Source organism: Bactrocera oleae, chromosome 3 (genome assembly GCF_042242935.1).
Source record: "Bactrocera oleae isolate idBacOlea1 chromosome 3, idBacOlea1, whole genome shotgun sequence".
NCBI lineage: Eukaryota > Metazoa > Arthropoda > Insecta > Diptera > Tephritidae > Bactrocera > Bactrocera oleae.
The window spans coordinates 1,387,759-1,408,865 of record NC_091537.1 but is presented as its reverse complement, the minus strand read 5'-3'; the positions used below and the strand labels follow the sequence as shown (position 1 = coordinate 1,408,865).

At 36.3% G+C, this 21,107-nt stretch overlaps 3 protein-coding genes and 1 long non-coding RNA gene across 7 annotated transcripts in view; 3 read left to right on the top strand and 1 right to left on the bottom strand.

Moving 5' to 3' along the window:
* Window positions 1-2,295: 2,295 nt before the first annotated feature.
* LOC106620636 (glutamic acid-rich protein) lies at window positions 2,296-3,134 on the top strand. Its single transcript, XM_014239185.2, has one exon. The coding sequence runs from the start codon at window positions 2,296-2,298 to the stop codon at window positions 3,049-3,051; it is 756 nt and encodes a 251-aa protein (XP_014094660.1). The 3' UTR covers window positions 3,052-3,134.
* A 2,698-nt stretch (window positions 3,135-5,832) lies between these two features.
* Window positions 5,833-7,346, top strand: LOC106620638 (WW domain-binding protein 4). Its single transcript, XM_014239187.3, has 4 exons — window positions 5,833-5,914; window positions 5,983-6,055; window positions 6,111-6,835; window positions 6,940-7,346. Coding segments are annotated over exons 1-4 (1,020 nt in total). The 5' UTR covers window positions 5,833-5,912; the 3' UTR covers window positions 7,160-7,346.
* LOC118682170 (uncharacterized) lies at window positions 7,084-8,285 on the bottom strand. 2 transcript variants are annotated; one of them, XR_004977851.2, is made up of 2 exons: window positions 8,037-8,285; window positions 7,084-7,429 (listed from the first exon to the last, which is right to left on the bottom strand). It is a non-coding gene; the product is annotated as an uncharacterized lncRNA (long non-coding RNA). The 2 variants fall into 2 exon arrangements; XR_011395504.1 differs by having other exon boundaries at window positions 8,089-8,285.
* A 3,821-nt stretch (window positions 8,286-12,106) lies between these two features.
* The window catches only part of LOC106620637 (calmodulin-lysine N-methyltransferase), a 32,124-nt gene continuing 23,123 nt past the window's right edge, over window positions 12,107-21,107 (top strand). Inside the window, exon 1 of one of the 3 annotated variants that reach the window (XM_036369443.2) lies at window positions 12,107-12,660. The gene's annotated coding sequence lies outside the window, so the exon portion shown is untranslated. Of the gene's footprint in view, window positions 12,661-13,828; window positions 14,052-21,107 lie in introns of those variants that run through there. The other 2 variants (XM_070107035.1, XM_036369444.2) reach the window with 2 other exon arrangements.

The following is a 21,107-nucleotide window of genomic DNA, read 5'->3' as shown; positions in this document are numbered from 1 at the left end:
CTGGTATGCACTGGCAAAATGGCTGGGTTAATATTTGATCATATAAAATTCAGTATATAATTTTTATTTGCATAAGTAAATTGGTATGTGCACTTGTAGTCGTTCGTTTGTTCATTTATATATGCACGTCAATTCGTTTTCCTTATTGGCTCTGATAAATTTTGTATTTTACAATCGATTAAAGCATGCAGGATACCGCTGACGCAAAGAGTCTATGCAACACATATCGGTACATATGTATATATTATATATATGTACATAAAATATCTCCAATACATGTATGCATGCGTTTATTATGGTTTTAATCTTCAAACACCCTCAGGGGAGAGATTAAAAAATTAATTCGATTTTATATGCACCGACTGTTCGATTTCCGATCGCGTTGGGTGGGGAAACTATGCAAAGATTTTAGACAACTAATACAAACAGCTATGTTGCCGGGATATGATTAATGCTTGTAAGGAAGCCATGTGAGCAGAAAATCCTTATATTTAACACGCACAAGCTCTACGTACATATATACATAATTATATATATACATATATATGTATTGGAGAATCATTTATTATTACGTTGGCATTTCAAATAATATTGTAGCTTTCGTACACACACATACATATTATGCATAAGCCAGCGAGAGGCATTAATCCGTGCATGTAGCTATTTATCATACATATACACATATATGTAGGTATGTATGAATATGAGCGAATTTATATGAAAAACTGATAATCAACAAAATGGCCGAATAGCATCCCATATGTGTCAATATGTATGAGCGCGACACCAATTTGATAACACTGACTGCCTCTTTATCCAACTACCTAGCCGACAGCCGGATGACAGCCACTGTTCGGTGGAATTGTTGACTGTGACAGCAATGGAACAATCAGCAAATGGGGATTATTACCCTTTTACATATGCAAGTATATACATACGCACACACGTGTTAGCGTTAGTATGTGTGTGATGTGGATTTGCGTCTGTGGATTCAATAGCATTCACTTTGAAATATGTATATATGTATGTATGTGTGTATGTGTGTATGTATGTATGTATGCACATAGTATATGCATACACTGTACGTGTGTTTTGCAGTCAACACAACATAAATCCCATCAAAGGCCAATTTGTATTCTCACCTCAGACAAAGTGCAACGCCACGACTCTCGGCTCGATTGCGGCAGCTACCGGAGCAGCTGAACACAAACCGCCAAGCGACACACAACTGAACGACATTCGATGCCGTTAACAATGGCAGATGCCAAAAACAATGGGATTGACTGTTTAACTGGTGCACTAGTGCGAATCCAGCACACAGCTCATACTATTCATACTATTCAGTATTTGCTGCTCATTATTTCACTCCTTCCCCGCAGCCTTTCTCCTGTCGCTGCTGCCGGTCGACTTGCGCCGACACCGCTTTTCGGTTGTTTTGTCTGGCTTATATTTGCACTTTGTGACATGTAGAAGCCAGCGCGTGGGCTTAAGCCAAATAAGTCTGGTCTTAAGGAACGACCGCTGGCAGTAAAGGATCATCTTTGAGTTGTTCTTATAGGTATTCTTGAGATGGGGGTGTAGCCGTGAATGAGATACTGCGAAAAGACGCACAGCAAGCGACAATTGTTTGAGTATCAATTTGTGGGTTAATTGAAATCCTGTTTGCTCGTAATGAGATAGTGGCAAAGCTACATGTCGTCAATATATTGTATGCGACCCTTTGAAATGGGTTCTTAACGCAGCGCATGCTTCATATTCTCGCATAAGTAGACCATAAAACCACATAATGTATGCTAACTAAGTAGGTACACCAAAAATGTCCCTCTTAGTCGTTGAAGATTCTTTGCAAATAGGAAATATATGTACATACATTACATTATCCGACTTTTATAATAATTTCATACAAATGAGTGCCTAAACTGTGGAGAAATCGAAGAAGCTGATTAATAGAGTTGCAATGCTTGTGATAAAGCAGCAAAAACTTGCTCTTCTTAAGAGTTGATATTACGTTGATATAAACCACACTGGGGCACTGAAGCATAACATTTGCGTCATTCGATCGAAAAGCAAAACCGCAGTGACAAAACACCGGAAAAATTTCAATGCAAGCCGAGAGAATAACGGTTATATGTTTGTTTGTGTTAAATCTCTTGAAATAACCCAATTTCTCAAAGTGTATTAAACGCAATCCATTCACCTATTATCTAACTTGTTTCACTTCTTTGTTGAATGGTGGATTTTCCTATAAAACTGCTGTAAAATATTGTCAGATTGGCAATTCGTACGCGGCTGAGAATGCGTCGTCACCTGAAAGTGTTTCTGCTGCTCGCACTCTTGGTCACTTATGTGACAGCGAAGAAGAAGGAGGAGAAGGAGGAGTCTTCCGAAGAGGAAGAAGAAGAGGGCGAAAAGTATCATAAGGAGGAACACAAGGAGAAGAAGCATAAAGGAGACAAAGGTCATAAGGAGCATAAGGAATGGGAAGAGGATGAGAAGAAACACCACGAGGAAGAGGACCATGAGCACGAGTATGGGAATAAGGGAGGGAAAAAGAAGAAATACTATGATGAGGAAGAGGAATATGGCGAAAAGAAGGAACATGGGGCGCATAAGAAGGGCGGTAAGCATCACCATAAGAAAAAACACAAGAAGGGTCACAAAGAACTGGAATACCATAAGAAATTCAATAAAGACGAGTATAAGAAAGAAAAGAAATTCTACGATGATGAACATAAAGCGGGACATCATAAGAAACACGGTAAGGATCACAAGCATGATTTAGAGGAGGAGGGTGGTCACAAGAAGGGTGAACACTATGAAGCCGGTAAAAAGAAGGAGCACAAGAAGCACAAAGAACACTATCAAAAGGGACATAAAGATGAGGATGAGAAGAAGTATAAGAAGAAGCACAAACATGGTGAACATCACGAGGAGCACGAGGAGTATGGCAAAAAAGGCGAAAAGAAGGCCAAACATAAGGAGGGTCACAAAAAAGAAAGCAAGAAAGAGAAAGAAAAGAAGAGCAAAAAAGAGGAGGAGAGTAAGCATTGAACGAGATCGAATTTGCGCTTTTTAAGGCCTGCACTAGTGCTAGCAACTAAATACGAGTATTTATGCACTTCATGTAGCGTACATAGAAGTTGTGATCAAATCAAGCGGTAGCAGTTCATTATTGACTGCTTCTGGCTCAGTTGTTTAATAAAATGACAATATTAATAAAAAAATTTTAAAACAAACTTCTTTCTGAATGAAAATTATTTATTTTGATTTTTAAGTTTCGCTTGAGGTAAAATAGGAAATCTTTGTGAACATTTCAGTACGTTTCATACCTTTAATAAAGCCAATAAAATTAATAAAACTTTATCCCAATTGAAGAGAAGAAGAAAAATGCAAGTGTAAATAAACTATCCAAAAATTCACGAATCCAATGAATAATAGTTGGGTGTAGTTTATGGCACAATTAAGACGTCAAATGCATTTCGAGTTGTGCATCTAGCACACATTTAAATGTGTGTATATATATACAGCACCCGAGAGATATTCAGTTATGGAAATGCCGAAAGCAAAATAAAATTGATCCTTGTAATGATGTCATAGGAAATTCAGAGTATTGCCCAACTACAAAGAGCTGAAGTCTGCGCCATTGAAGCAAGATGTCCATATTATGTGCACTAAATGCAGCTATGTAAAGTTATGTATTGTATATGAATGCACGGGCATGCAATGATGTAGAAAAAAAGTACGTCCAGTTTTCCTGAGTCATATTGCTGCACCGAAGGCACTGACATCCCTCTAGTAATCACCATATGCATTTATGCAGTCGTGTGTGCGTGATTGCAATGCCTATAAATATACATACTGTATGTGTATTTACATAGCTACTTACAAACATACAGATATTCATATAAAGTTTACCTCACTTTTTGCTGCTCAAGGCTATTGTGTGTTGTTGTTATTGCTAATGATGTTCTTACTCGCTTTGTAATTACCTTTGTATTTGTTTTCGTACACGCATACATGCATACACGTCTAAGTAGCTCGTGCATTTTTGCTGATTTGTCGCCTGCTTTCCTGTTGTCTGGCGCTGTTGTTGTGGTTAATGTCCCGTTGTGCGCCGCCCGCTGGGTAGATGTGGTTGGCTGGCAATGAGTGCGCGTGTGTGCGCCATTGTTGTTGTGCCATTGTACATATAGTATGGTATATATGTATGTATAATGTAGATATTACCGGAAAATTACTCAACAAACACACATATTAGTGTAGTTTAATAAATATGTACATTATTTTTGTTGCTTTCGCATTTGGAATTATGCTGAAACATGAATAAGATGAAAAAATGGTCGCGAATTCCGATAAACTGCAATTAAAGAACTATCAGAACAAACAACAGTTACAATGTGTTTAAAAGTGGTAATACTACATAGATTACCAGAATGTTAGATAACTTAAATTTATGCTGAAGAATTAGTTTTGGTTTCAGTTTAATAAAGTAAATATACTTATATAGAAATCGGCACAAATTAAAGAAGCCTTGTAATTGTCGGTAGAAACTGAGATTTATAAAATGATTAATTTAGGACACCACTTACAAACAGCAGCAGGTTTAAGGCAACGCTTTCAATGAAAAAAATACTTACATACATATCGACAGGTTTTTTATTAGAGAATTGCCATTGCGACACAGCAAAGCGCACAGCATTTGTATTTTTTTATCTAAATATAAAATTCCAAAACCTTTGACCTCACTATGTTTCGAAGAGCATTTAGTAAAAATATTCCAGAGGCGCTTTTTCGTTTTAACCACCTGATTGACAGGCACCCAAACTCGCAAGCTCTTAAACTTAGCTCAACAGCAACTTGCTGAATCTCCATGCTAGCCTTCAACATGACCGTCCGTGGCAGGCACTGCCAGATGTTCCGATTGTCGCCTTTTGCCTCTCAATTTGTGGATTAAATACAAGTGTACTCGTTCAGTGGGAGGACAGGTTGGCCTTTTGTCATACAGCCAAGAAGCCGATGGCTTTCCTTCCCCATTTAGACCATTTCACATTTATAATTGTTATATCCTACTCACGTTGCTGGGTTGGCTGTGCATAGCTTTTAGCCGCCACAAGTACAGTTACTATGGGTAGCTTTTTGAAGTAGGTGCGATTAAACTAAACATACAAAAAGAAAATAAAAACTTCTAAGTAAAAAAAGATTTAATGTATGCAAAATATGGAAGGAGCTTAGTATAAGTTAAGTTAAGCTTTTTGTGGTATTTGACGTCTAATAAGGTAAATGGCAATTATGCTAGGGGTCATTGTCGTCAGTTGTTGAGAAGTGCTGTTCAATTCGAAAACTGGTCCGATTAAACGTATTCAGAGGAGCCGAAGAAATATTTGTAGTGGACATTTCACACATTGTTTTTGGTAAACGAGGTATTAATTATATTTTTTTTTAAATAAATTTTGTGATTCAGCTGATAAATAATAAGTTTTTTTCTGGTTCGCGTCTTCGTTTCTTATTATTTTTTTACTCTTACGTAGTACCTCCACAGACAATAATTATTTGTAAGCTCTATCATGTGATATATTAATTGCATTAAAATATATATAATATTCAGAAAAATGTTCATCATTCCTGCTCTTTAAGCAGATAAAGCCATTTGCAAAACTATCTCGATAAAATAATTTGCGAAATTGCATCGAATAGCTATTAGATTTTAGTGTTAAATTACTACGCGATGAACGTTATCCTGATAAATATTTTGTCTGGGCGTCAATACAGCCAAGATACACACCATTTTACCCAAAAGCTATTACATTTTTTAAACTGCTTTACCAACATTCTCAGCTGTGCTGATTTTGACAATTTCTACAGTCCCAGCGTATTTTGTTTACAAACAATTGTATTGTTGATAATTTATAAAAATGTAATATAAAAATGATATTTATATTAGCTAGCAATCATTTTAAACAAATTAATTTTGTTCCTTCCTAGGGCGGACTATTGGAAGTCAAATGAGCGTAAATACTGCGACTTTTGCAAATGTTGGATAAGCGACAATAAAGCGGTTAGAAACAATTCTTGCAATAAAACAATAATTTTATAAATGTACTTATTTTCAGAGCATTGCTTTCCACGAAAGTGGGAAGCGACACAAAATGAACGTCGCCAAGCGTATTACGGACATTAGCCGGAATAGCGAGAAGGCAGAAAGGGAGAAGCAGAAGATGGATGCCGAGATCCGTAAAATGGAGGAAGCGGCAATGCGTTCATATGCGCAGGATATACATGCAAGCGGAGATTTTACAGCGCGAAACATAAACGCCGTACTGGATGCAACCGTAGGCACTGTGGCCGCTTCTACATCAACATCAGCTAAAGTACGAGCAAAGCAAGTGGATCCCGTAAGACTTCCCGGCAATTCTGATGACGAAGACGATGAGGGCAGATGTGTTAGGGTGCAAAAAGTTATGCCGGAGAGTGTACCGAATGCGTCGCTTTGGGTTGAGGGTGTTTCTGATGAAGGCTACACATATTATTGGAATGTGAAAACAAACGAATCCGTATGGGAACCACCTAAAGAAGGCTATCTCTCCTATGCTGAATATCAACGTATTAATGAATTGGCTGTGAAAAAGCAAGAATTGGAAGATGCAAGTGAGGCGAAAAAGTTTCGCGAGAACGTTAATGAGGAAGTTGCGCGTTATAATCGAGAACGTTTGAAAATGTTCAGAAAACCAGAAACACCACAAGAAGTTCAAAAGCGACGTGAAGAGAAAGAAGCTTACAAAACAGAGGAAGAGGCCAGCGCTCAAACGATTGGTGAATGGCAAGTGGTGGAACAAAAGTAAGTTCCTGAACCAAATAATATGACATTGAAACATGCTGATTGCTCTATTCAGAGTATAACGTTATATGCGAGAATAAACCTAAATTTACAACTCTTTACAGACCACCTCCGGTACCTATAGATTTGGAGCTACCCAAAGTTGATAACGTTTATATACCACCGGTGGTGTCCAATGTATCATCGGAGCCCCCAGTAAAGCGCTTCAAAGAGAAGGTCATTGAAACCTTGGATCCAACAACTGTAAATGACGTGCCAACTTCCTTCAAGAAACGAAAATTCGCCTCAAAGGCCAATCAACGTCAACGACTCGACGTCGACTAACTTTTAAGGCAGATTTCTTTCTTAGTTTTTATTTAATTACAATCCATTAGTTTGAATAAATTAATTAAGAAATATAAAATTCAATTGACCAGTATATATTATGTCGAACTTGCACTTTGACGTCAAATAATCTAAGCTGTAGGCGTAATTGTATACAAATTAATAAAATCACATATGCAACATGTCAGACACATTTATTTGCTTGTAAATATCGGCAGAGTCTGGTGAATCATGAGTTGTATCCTCTGCAGGTGGCTGTAATTATTTGCTCTGTAAATAATATATTTTTAGATTCATGTGAGTACATATGTACAAATATCTATGTATGCACTCATACAAATAAACACATAATTTTCTAGGATGTGATTTTCAGAACAATAATCAAGCATATATGTATGTATGTATATATTTGAGAAATGCAAATATTTCTCATTCCGTTATAAATGGGTTTGTGAAACAAAACAAAACGCCGGTGCTCTCCAATTGAGGCTAATTTAAATATAATTCAGAAGCGATTACAACTTAATCTCTACAACATCATTGATTTCTATTAAAATATTTTTGATTTAATCTATCACTTTGTGTTATTAAAACTGTTGTAGTCACAGAACTGCTGTGATGGTGTATTCCTCGTTGACCTGTCGTTTTATAAGTATTTATAAGTATATAATACAATTGTCTCAATGTCGAAGCAATCACAGTTTCCAATTGGTCAGCTTATGGAGATTTATATATACATACATACATACATACATACATAGGTGTAAGCATATGAATATACAACAACAACGTCTACGTCTATAATCTTTTAATGATTATCTACTTTTTTCATTTCAAATCAGAAAAATTGTCATTTCCCGGAAAATTGTACACGCACATGCGTCCCACATCCATCCGTTCACTTTGGTAAACACATTCCAAACACCCACCTGCTGCCCCAAAAGCTGATCAAAACAAATGTCGATATCTGCATTAAAGCTGAAAGATCTTTTCGTGACTGATTTCCGAATTATTGTTTATTTTTTTGTGTTGTGATTTCTGACTACCTCAAATGTTTACAGGAATATCAAAGAGACGTTCCACACATACAAATGTATGCCCTTGCTTACCCGAATATTTAAATACACCACCGTTAAGTGTTTTGTTGAAATATTTAGTCGTAAAAGATTATTATACTTGTGTTTATGTATACATATGTATGTATGTATGCATGTGCATATGCATATCTAACAATCAGCATTTCGACGCTGTTGTAATAATATGTACTTACATGTATGATTGCATGTGTGCCCTGGGTCTTAACACCTTGCTGCTATCAGCTAGTGTTACTAACTATTTTCCACGCCTTCTGATCTGGGATATGTTAGCTGCCTTTTATGTGCCGAGTATTAAACGAAATTTACTGTGTATTATTTGTAAACTCATATCTAATCAAGAATTCTACACTTCCCACTGAGCTAAATGTCCACAAAATTCCAAACGGATCTCGCTTGTGTATATGACTATGGTATATGTATGTATGTATGTAGCTGTATCTGCTCGGTGGCAAAGTACAACTTTTAAATTAAAAACGAGCTTAACAAATTTTACGTTATCAATAATATATTTATATATATGTACATACATATGTATGAATATATGCAAGTAAATTAAAATATTTTTTTACCGTGAACGACGCAAAATATTTTTATTGCCTGAAAAATAACGGAGGCATGACGGTAAACAAGTCCAATCATGTCATGTCATGCTTTATTCGGCTTATGCAGCTAGTTGTATAAATTTGACTCAACTAAGTTTAGACAAGATCATTATGAATTTACTTAGCTTTCTATATGAATTTCATTCCAAACGGTCTCCTTATTGGATATGTGATTATTCACAACTTTTCAAATCAGATTTCCAACATAAATATGAAGACAACACTGCAAGTTTGCACCAATTCGAAGGTGAAGAAGAGGTCAGTGGTGGGTGTCATTTATTGATATCGACATTAAATTCGTCAGTTACTCTATAGAAGAGAGCAGTAAAGAGAAATATGTAGTTGAACTGCTTGCTGGACTAGATCTGAGTCAATTCGTACCGGTGCATGCGGCAGTAGTGTATACAGCAATGCATGTGTAGGTGCGTATGTACGCCAGCAAATAAATGTGCCCACCCATACCTAAGCACGAATATGTGTGTGCGTATGTGCACATTCCAATACTAATTAAGTTCATTTGAAATTCCGAAACAAGTGAATGATTAATTTAGTCAGCCAAAAGCTGAAACGAAAATCGATGTGATTATCTCATTAAGATCACAGCTTGTGGTCTGCGGCGGGGGAGCACCCACCCGCGCGCCACTGCCCGTAGTTTAGGCATGCAAATGACCGCAAATCGAGAAAATTGAGACAATGAAAAAATAAACACGCACAGCAAATATAAAAGAATGAAACTAAAAGAAAAGCGTCTTGAAAACATTCGAAGTGCGAGCGGATGGCGGGTAAACAAGCTCATAAGTAGAAAGAAACATTGACGACCGACATCCAGACAGACTGGCAGACAGGCAGCTGGGCGCATACAAATTAGAATATGAAACAAGTACAAACTGCATGGATTCGAGTCAATAGAAGTTTTTTGCTGAGCTCATGAAATGCAAAAAGCTGAAGAAGACAGACGATGGAGTGCAATGAAATTGCAAAGCTATATAAAATATTCCCTAAAATAGTTTGGGGCATGTTGTTGAGGTTCTTGGCCGTATAAAAGTTTGGGTGCGTAGAACCAACTGCCAACCTAATGACTTCCGACTTGATCTATTATATGTGGTATTATAGTAAACCTTTCGGAGGTAAAAGATGTAGAAATGATGAAAACCTTGGACTTCTCTGCAGCACTGCCTAAAGCGTTTTCAAAACAGTTTACGACACCCTTAAGTATACTCGTATGTGTACGGTGTAGCATAAAGCAATAAAAAATAAGGATTTAGCAAATTATAAATATGTACTTTATAAACATAGGTACAAGTATATATGATATATTTGCATTAAACAGCGTTCATCATCTAGTGGTCACAAAATCAAAGGTCAAAGTGCGAAATTTCAAGGTTAAAGTTCAACACCTCAAATTTACAGCTTTTCTAAGGGTAATTATAAACTCTGCATACATACACATACATAACTCAGCGAAAAGGCAAAATGCTACACAGCTAAGAAGAAAAGCTGGAGTTTCTTGTTTTTCTATTATTTATAGATAATATTCTGGGGTAAAGCTGTAGTGGACCGATTTCTCTTACAATATTAAGTAACAAAGTAGTCGTAATTACTTAAATAATTGCTATAATAATAGTCTTCTTCACATTCAAATTGGCAGAATGCTTAAAATGAGCTTTAAAGATATGCGATCTAACACAAAGTTGTTGCACGAAGGTCAAATGTAAGTTTTATTGAAAACGGCACAAGATCAAAGCATTTCGTTTTTAATTTTGCTATTATGCTAATATTATACTAAACAATTTATTTTATTGCTATTATTAATAATTATATACGTAAATATGTGTGTATGTATGTACTGAAGGTGAGTCATCTCAATATTTGTAAGGTAACGGTTTTTTAGACAATTTCGAAATAGCACAGATGGTTTTTTGATCTCCCCATTTTGCAATGTTTGCCAATTCTTTTATTTTAGCCAAAGGGATGAGTGCGTCAACATGTCTTACGCTTGCGATACAAATATAGCACACACATACAAACATACACATCCATATTGGTATGTATGCATGAGCGCGAATGTTGCGATATTTATGTGAACACATTTAATATTTAGTTGTAGTATTGTGGTACATGTGTTTATGGCATTTTAATTTATGATTTTTTTTGCAGCTGTTGACGTTCTGAATTTCTCTGCTCTGCTTCTTCTTTTACGTCTTGTCTTTTTGTTATTGTGGCACAGAAGTGCCGCAATTTGTTGTACAAGTAGCTAAGCGACGTGATTTTTACGAAACAGCTCACCTTGAAAATGTGTCGTAACATTTATGATTATTAAATGTTTTCCTAAAATGAGAGAAGACATCTCTATTATAAATACCTACAGGTTTGACATTTATTTATATAAATACTAAATTTACTTAAATTGCAAAGGTGTATGTACGAATTTCAGAAAATAGTTTTTTTTTAAATTGTAAGGCGCTGGTTTTTTTCATAAATGAAGGGTGCTAGAATTTCAGATTTATTTGATGGTCGGTTTCGAAATAATGCTCACGTGCCAGCGGCTGTTGTTCCCAGTGTTTATTGCATATCAAATCAATTCGTTAAGGCCATTATGTAATAAAAAGAAGAAAGTAATAGAATAAAAGAGCCCTATTGTGTACATTTTATTACCATAAACATAAAATTAAAAAAAAAAAAACAACTTACTAAACAATTCAAAAGCAATGTTCCGCAGAAATGTAAATAAAAAACATTCTCTAATAAAAGAAAATTTCTTAATAATTAACATAGCAAGCAAACATATAAACGCACACGTACGCAGACACACACTCTCACACACCGGCCATTCATTCCACTCAATTCGCCCACGCGCTTGCACAACTACGATTGTTTTTACCGCACAAGCGCCGCGTCTGTCCGACCCAGCGGATTTTTATGAATGAAAAGCTACCACGACGGCAGTGGGACGAAGCGCCGAGTGCGGGTGAGCGACGTGGGAGCAATGTGCGCTCGAACTAGACGGCAGGCAATTGACGAGCTGAACTGGTCGTACGTAAAAGCGCTCGGGTAAACGATTGGCTCGCATCCGTCGCAGAAAGGCAGTGGGAGTGGGAGGGTGTGTCAAAACACGTGGAGTCGCACTGCAGACAACATCGAACATGTTGCAAGCCAAAGGGCGAAAACAGAAGGCGAGGAATGTAACGCAAACATTGTAACGGTTAAAAAGCTTCGCAAAAATGGTAGCGATACAGTGAATCGTCTGGTAGCCAACAAACAGTTCGTTGTGGAAGTTGCGGCGTTGTGGATGTGCGACCAGTAACGAAGAGGCACCTCGACGCGGCTCGGCCATTTATTAGCTATTCGTTGGTGCTCGTTGTCGCATAAAATTGGCGTACGCGCGCGACACGGCAGTCAAGTGCTCGAAAGATACGGACAGGAAGAAAGAGTGACGACTTGTTTCTTCAGTTTAAACAAACAATTAGTCGAATACGTGAATGAGTGTGGGTCCTAAGTGGGGAAAGTGCGGTTGAGCGAAAAAAAAATCAGCATATTTAAAATAGAAATTTTGTGTGACATTTTTTTGCCGCTTAAAGTATTTGAAGAAGGCAGTGCTGCATTACACTCAAAATCAGAAAAAGCTCGAAAAATTGATGAAAAACATTAAAAAGTGATATAAATCTAATAAAGTGTACATACATACGAGTATTTGTACATATTCTTAAAATTATATATTTATACAAATTATACTCTGGCAAAAAGTTATTAATTAATTAATAAGTTATTAATACAAAAAGTGTTGGAGGCAACATAGAGTCAGGTAAATACAGGTTTAAATAAAACATACAAGTATGCTTGAAATAAAAGAAACAAATTAAATGTTTACATGATGTTGTGTGCATATTTTATTACGAAACTATTTGTTGCTCACATTAGATTTATTTTTAATGCGCACTTTTGTGTTGAATTATGGTTGACTGAGTTCTTAAATATTAAACGCCTTTGAATTGTGCATGCAAAAAACTGGGCATTAAAAAGCGCTTGTGAGAGGAGCAAAGGCCAATGGTGCGCGCAGTTCATTGCCAAAAGTTTGTTGTCATTACATTTTGGTCGCATTGGCGACGTGCAAAAAGCAAGCGACACCAGCAGGGGCGCTACCGCAACGCTGCGGCGAACTGGAGTAGTCACGCGTGCAATTTCCTACAACAACAACAGTAACAATAATTTTTAAACCATTGGCACTGCCCATTTCCGCTTGACGTATTTACATACCCATACATATGCTTAGAGACCGGATGTAGCTACACGTGTGCGCTCACCGACACATATGTATGTGCATTTGTCATGTCCTATACATATCTAGAATGTGCAAGTCGACTGCAGTGTGACGCCTGCAATTTAGGACAATAAATACATTTGCTGCACCACAGGAGTGCAGAGCACAGCCAAACACTGTGTCACGTGACGAAAAACGCCAGCAAATGAGCACATAAGCTGCCGCATACAGCCGCAACACAAATCAGAATGTGGAAAGTTGCCATTTTTGGCGGCAATTTAACATTGTAGCTTAAATAAATATACAAAAACAATAACATATTAAAAAATGAAAAATTTGAATTAACCGCGGCACATTGACATGCTTCACGTATACGTATGTATGTATGTGGCAATTTAGAAACGCTCAACACAAGCATTTGCAAGCAGAATGCGGTGCAGAAGTTCGGGCAGCGGACGTTAGCGGCGCCACAAGACGGACAAAAATCGTCTTGGCACAGAGGTCTGCATAAGCATACACATACATACATATGTACATGTTTTAGCTATTTTTGAGTATTGGCACCAGCACCGCAACGCTGTGCTTTTTTGCTTTCTTTCTGAGAACAGAAAAAAAATATTTCACGCTAAATATATTATTATTAAATCAACATTTTAATTTCTGCCACCAACATCACACCATCACTCCGTTGCATGCAACATGGCGCACCGCTGGCCGTACCACCGTTATTAAAGCGGCCACTGCTTTTGTGCAGCGACAGTCGCTCGTTAAGCCGCGAACAATCAACAGCAAGCCGGTGTTCCAATCGGCAGCCGACCGCCACCAGCTAACGGTCAACCAACTCACCTCTTTTTGTTGCTTACGGTAGTTGCCAAAGAAAAAGTTTAATTAATTGCAAAAAGAAAAAACTTGAAACCAGCAAGTAGTAGTAAAGAGTACGTAAATACACACACATACATATACTTACTTGCTTAGGAGCTTATATGCTTTTAAGTAAAATAAAATAAATGAAAACAGTGGCACTAACAAGTGCGTGCATGTTGGTGTATGTGTGTGTGCGTGTGAACTTCTTACTTCAGAATCACGCACAAAACGCAACCGATTATAACAACAAAAGCAATACCAATTTGGAACAACCTTTTAGCATCCTACATTGGGATTTACTCAAAAATTACCCCAAGCGGGCTGCTTTGTACTGTTAGTTCACGTGAATGTATGAGTTTTTAATGTATAAAGTGTGTGTGTGTATGTGTGCGTGTGAGAGTGTATGCTGTAAATTAAAATGAATCGCGGATGTGAAAAATTTTTCAATTAAATACCGTGCTTGTTTGAGCACACACTGGGGATGTTACATGGAGAGCGTCGAAATCCTTTGCTTTTTGTGGGCGTTTGAATGTGAACTCGAGTGGCTGATCACTTGCCAAGTGTAATTTAAAAATATGGATTGTGAAGAGCAACGTGTATCCTGTCTACGTCTAAAGTGCTCTTGTTTGCAATAGAGAAGTCAATGAAAAAGCGTGTGTATGTATGTGTGCGCTTCCCTCCACTTTTTTTCCAATAAAGTTTCGGTGGCCAGTCTTCCATGTAAAATTACTGACTTTATGGAACGCTTTTCACGTGAACTATTTGTATTTAATTTATTTCTGAAAATAGTATGGGCGTGCCATGAATATGTATGTTGTTGTTTTACAACGAAAAAGTTTTCAATTTCGCGGTTGTGCATAAAAGCCAAATATCTGTAGCAGCATTCGAGTTTTTGAAAACTGTTTCATTTCCTAACGTGAACAGTCATACATTTATTTATGGCGCGCAATTTACCGTAACGCCAATCAGTAAGCTTATTATTAACCAAAAGTTGCGTATACGCCCGGGAGCATTTTCCCACCACATATTGCATTACTTTAATGATATTATTTGTTTTATATATATTTGTTTGTATATAAGAATGATTCATTTTATGTCAATAAATTGTCGAAAATTGTTCTTTAATGATGTTGTCGAACATAAACAATTGAAAATAAGCGAATACATGAAATCAGTCAAGGGCGATTGATATGTCAACATATTGTCTGTAAAAATGCCATATTTCACTTCGTTGTGCTGAAAAACACTAATTACTCACTTGCCGCTACGATTACTTGTTTTTCTCTTAATTTGTTACTTTTCAGCGCTGGCGTATGAATGAACTTTGTGCGCCAAATCAATTTGTGCATTACAGATAAACTTAAAAAAAAATATATTAATCAGTTTTTTATACTCTTTACTTTGCAACGAAGTTTATAAAACCCAGATGGAATCATTGGAGACCCTACAAAATATATACATATATAAACGATCAGCGTGGTGAGCTGAGTTGTCTGTTCCTCTGTCTGCCTGTATATACGCGTATTATTTTCTCAGTTTTTGAGATATCAATCTGAAATTTTACACACATCTTTTTCTCTCCAAGAAGCTGCTTATTTGTTGGAAGCGTCGATATCGTACCACTATGCATATAGCAGCCGTACAAACTGAACGATCAAATCAAGTATTTAAGTGGAAATTTCTTTATTTGTGAGAGTTTTATAGCTTCCGAAGTTAATGATTTTACTTGTTCTTATGTTAAATACTTTATTACATCTTTTTACTCTTCGCTATTACTCAATAATCAAAATAAATGATATATTAACCTAATACCTTAAGGTAAATAATGATGAATTCTAATTGGCACATTCAGCAAATTTTTTGAAGTAGTAGACATAGTGAATTACTTTCACTGGTTTTATTAATACGGCGCCATTAATTAATATGCAACCAGTACACTTATGCCACAAAATTCTAATACCAATTTCTTATACTAATTTTTATTACCTCCCTAATATTTATGGCATTCAACATTGGCACCGTCTAATTCTCGATTCCATACAAACCAAATGCAACTACTGCGCTGTTGTAAAAAATGTCATTAATTTGAAGGTTGCACACTGGTATTTTCAGTTAGATTTGAAGCGTTGCGTGCAAAGCAGTGAATTATTCACGGAGCAAACGGAAAACTCAGACTTCCCTCCATATGTGCAAAAGTATACACAATCGCGCAAGTTGAGGAAGGCACTGCCATCATTTCACCCCACTTTGCCCACTGTCATTTATTCTTTTTTATCATGTCGTAACTTTTTCTTGAGGCCACTTGATTTCGCTGTGATAGCAGAAACTCGAATAATTTATTTATTTATTTATGCAAAGGAATAATTGTGTGAGCGAAATTTCCAATCAAACCAAAAATCTAATGCAAAAAGCCACTTGATATACTATTTTATATATATTATATAATCATATGTTTGTCTACTTCGGGAGTTGCGAACGTTTTATACGCAAACGAACATATGTACGATTATATTGCATGTGTCTATGTATAGTCGAAAGAGTGATCCAATGTTTGTATGTTTAGCAGTTTTCAGGTCAAAGTAAACGATTCGACAAGAAAACTGTCAGCCGTCAGTTTCATTGAGACATAGGAGTGACAGTCAACATCCTCAACTTGTCTATATGCCACACTCCGCTCATTTGTGAAATATTGAGCACTGCTGTCATTCCATGCCATACAATTGCTGGTGTTGTTCAGTGATACTTTGATTTCGAATAAAAGGTATTGGCGATTCATGAAGGATTTACTGACTGACAGTTATGCGTGTGGCAAGAGCATATTATATATGTAATCCTCGGATTGGCGTCTACACCGATCTTGATGTCATTCGACAAATGATTGATTTAGTAAAGTTGAGTTTCGCTTGATCCCCAATTTATTTCTTATAAATTTTCGAAGAACAACTTCATTTTCTTATTGAGTAAACATTTAATTCGCCTTTTTTTTCTGTGTATGTATTTTTCTACTTTTCGGATTATCAAACATTTACTTTAAACGTAAATGTTGAAGACTTTTTGGTTGACGTTAGCCTTTTTACTAATTATTGTTCTATTCAAAAACTGTTTCGCTTTTAATTAATTTGCTTTTTACCGAAGTACAAGTAAAAAACTGTTAAAAATTTTGCTTATGAAATCCGTAACTGTGTTACATACACAAAAGTTTATTCTTATTTTGCGAGCATGAAGCCATTTTGTGGTTGGCAAAACACAAACTTAGACAGCTATTTGCTCTGTAATCAGAAAAACTTCGTGGAGAACAAATGTCTGAATCTGTTTACGAAACACAATGAACCAGAAAATTAAGCTGTAATCGAATAAAGCGAAAACTACATAAGAAAGAATACACATAAAAACTGCAATCAAATGCTTTAATAACGGTACGAATACACGACGATAAACATCAAAGAAATATTACACGCATAAAAGTGTGCTACTTACGGTATTTTGTAACTGTAACTAAAACACAAAGGCCGCTTTAAGTAACTACTGGTGTTCTTCTCAGAATTATTTATATACCAATACACTCATGTACATAATAAATGTTAAATACTGAATCATGGAAGGAAAATTCGGAATAGCGAAATTCTTGAAAAAAAAGTCTTACTGGATTTTAAAAAGCGTAATAAAAATACTCCACATTGCAACAAAAATATTGAGTTGGGCGATAACCGATTTTCGTTTTATGTTCTAAGTTCGATCAAAGCGTGTGCATGGCTTCTTTCCAAAATAAAATAGTTTCACTCAATTCCCATGCTTTTCCATGCAGTTCGTCGCCATAGTTATTCTTCTCACTAAGTGGACGAAAATACGCTGAATTTGCATTTCAACTATGATGGCGAAGAGAAGGAAAATAATAAATTGAACGCATCTGCGAACAAAACGTGATGAAGAGCAAGGGCCAGTTCGAGAGGTTGCAGCAAGTAGTAATCTCAAAGAGTTTTTGCCACTTTCAAGCTTCGTCAATATGAATGATGATGATGCTGCTGCTGGAAACACTGTTGGCAACACTCAACTTTTTTTAAGTTATCCACACACCCGCATTCGTAATTTGCATCCATAATATTTTTTACTTTGACGCCCGGCATGTGGCACATGCCGTCATCGGTGCGGCTGTCAGTTCAACACAAAAATGCCATCAACATTTCAACGTTTCCCTTTCCGAGTTGCACATACTCACACACACACACACACTTTTATTTAAAGGATACAGTTTGACATACTTTCACGTTGCTTATCATTTGTCAAATGCACTGCTGCTTACATGGATAAATAGTGATTCACAGTTATTTATGAAAACGCAACGAGTTATACCATACTGCTGCAGTGCGTGCTACTTATGTATGTATGTAAGGATATGCGATGATATTCCGAACACGATGTGTCGAGAATGTGAAACTATCGTTTGTGGAGCTAACTTAAGAGTGTGGGAAGTGGACTTTAAACCACAGGACAAGCTTCAAAAGTATTGTACTTTAGATTTTGTGAAATAAATGAACAGACCGTAGAAAAAATGTATATTTATTTCAGCGTGTTCATATTAAAAACTTATTTGATAATTAAACATAAATTTCAGCAACTGAAAGCGCCAACGGTTATTCGGTTTCTATAAAATTTAACTTTTTTTATAAAAAGTTAATAAAATAGCGACTATCAAACTAGTAAAAGCAGCCGCCATGAAAGCTCTGAAGATTTGAAGAAACACTACAGCTTATCACATATGATGGCGGAGCAATGGTTGCTGACTGACATACCCACTCTCTGACAAGTAGTTAGAAGCAATGACAAATTACTCACATAACATACTTACATATGTATGTAAGCAAATGCACACACATCTGTACACCAACGCACGTGTCAAACCCTCTTGTGTTGAAGTGTGTGCGCGGTTGGCATGTGTCGGGAAGATTTGTACAAATGAATGAGCAGCTGTGAATAAATGAATGGCTGGCTACTTAAATTTCTCCGCTATGTTGTGTTGTTGTGCAATGTTCTGTATATTTTGCACATTTCATTCAGGAATGTAATATTTCATACCGTTATTCGTACACTCATACGTAAAACCACAAGCGTAGCAACGTTCGTACAGCTTATGTCATCGAATATCCTTCCGCACAGGCACACGCACATACATATATAGGGGAATTGGAATGCATGTAAACTATGCAGGCTTCTGAGTTAGTATTCTCATTCTCAAATATTCCAACTGCTAATTCTATCGAGTGTAGAACATGTATGTTGACCTAATAAGCTTAACATGTATGTATCACAAATAGGATCACAGCTTTAAATACGTACGAATTCCTCTTATGGAGTGGCCCACAAAAAAATGCCAAAAAATACAAAAAAGTTCGGCTTGAGTCCATGATTAAGGGCAAAGAACATGTGACTAATGTATTTTGACCCCTCTAAAGAATTCCATTTTCTGTTTGTGTGTCCTCGTCGAATAAAAAAAGTTTCCCATACAAGTACTTGATTCAGATCGTTCAGTTTGTATGGCATGCTATAGCGGTCCGATATCGGCCGTTCCGACAAATGAGCAGATTCTTAGTGAAAAAAGGACAGATGTAAAATTCCAGATCGATAGCTTAAAAACTGATGGACTAGTTTGCATGTGTACAGATGGACGGAGAGACAGACGGACATGGCTAAATCAACTCATCTCAAGCTCATCATGCTGATCATTTATGTATGTATGTTATAGGTTTTCCGACGTTTTCTTCTTCGTGTTACAAACTTCGTGGCAAACTTAATATACCCTGTTCAGGGTATAAAAATTAAGAATCAGAATATGCTGACCTATTTTCCCCTTTAAAAAATATTATTCAAATAATAAAAGCAATTAATAACGCTTGCATACTCAACTCATCAAAATTTCATCAGTTAAAGTAGACATAAATGCCTTTTTTGACAAAACATTTTCTACATGTAATTATAAAATGAGAAGAAAAGATGAAAAGAACGCAAAAAAATTAGGTCTAGTATACAGCATTGTGATTTACTTAACTTTACGCCACCATTAAGAGAACACGCCCTTAACCGTACAGCTCAAGTACAACACTTATAAAAAGAATAAGCTTTTCATCTTTAGCAAAAAATGTCGAAACAAAAGTTGCAAAAACAATAGTTTGTGTTGTCAAAAGTGGAAGGACAAGCAGGCAAATTGAGAGCATTTCAATCCATCAAAAGTACTTATGGGGACACATGCACTCGTGTAAACATGCGCAACGGCACTTACTTGGAAAATAAAAAAATGTGTTTGTGTGAAATTTCTATCAAATATATACATATATATATGTGGGGATGTAAGTGGAAGCGTGCCAGGCAGCAAATACACAAACATCGATATCGAGAGGCAATTAAAATCACTTAATACCGCTGCGTCGAATTTGCTCAGCTAGAGACTTTGAATTGATGAGTCAATGCAATGCAAAGCGGAACTAAAATATTCGTTACGTTTTATAAGCACACAAAGAGATCACATGTTGAAACCAAGATAGGCTGCGTTTTCTTTTTTAAGGGTACTTGGCAGTAGTTAAAAGATCTGGCAGGCTATGCGCACTTAAATGTTAATGTATATATATGTATTTATATAAAAATGTGTAATGTCTAGTTTCATATGATTTTATATAACATTTTACAGCTTAAAGTATATACTAATTATTGTATTATATAACAATGTTTCAGGTAGAGAACGAAATGTCTACGTAAATTAATTTGATCCAAAATATATGAAAGCTGTTTTTAACAGAAGATATGTGATTCCTTCTTGTGTTATAATTCTAACAGCCAGTCTATGCGATTCCAGTCAGCGAGTGGGAAACGCAACAGATGTGGGCAAATCCTCCATACGGACATGTGTGCTCACGCATTGTTGATTATAACTGTAAATGCAATATTTGCAGTTGCATGCAACACGTTTTGCGTGAGAGGCATAAATAAAATGTAAATTTGCAGCAATTATGCAAATTGCATTTATGACCATTGTGCATCAACAATATTGTGCACATCAATCTAGACTATGCAAATAAGTAAAAAGTTAAAAAAATATACATATTACCACTTTCAAATATTCGAATTTGATTCGTTTT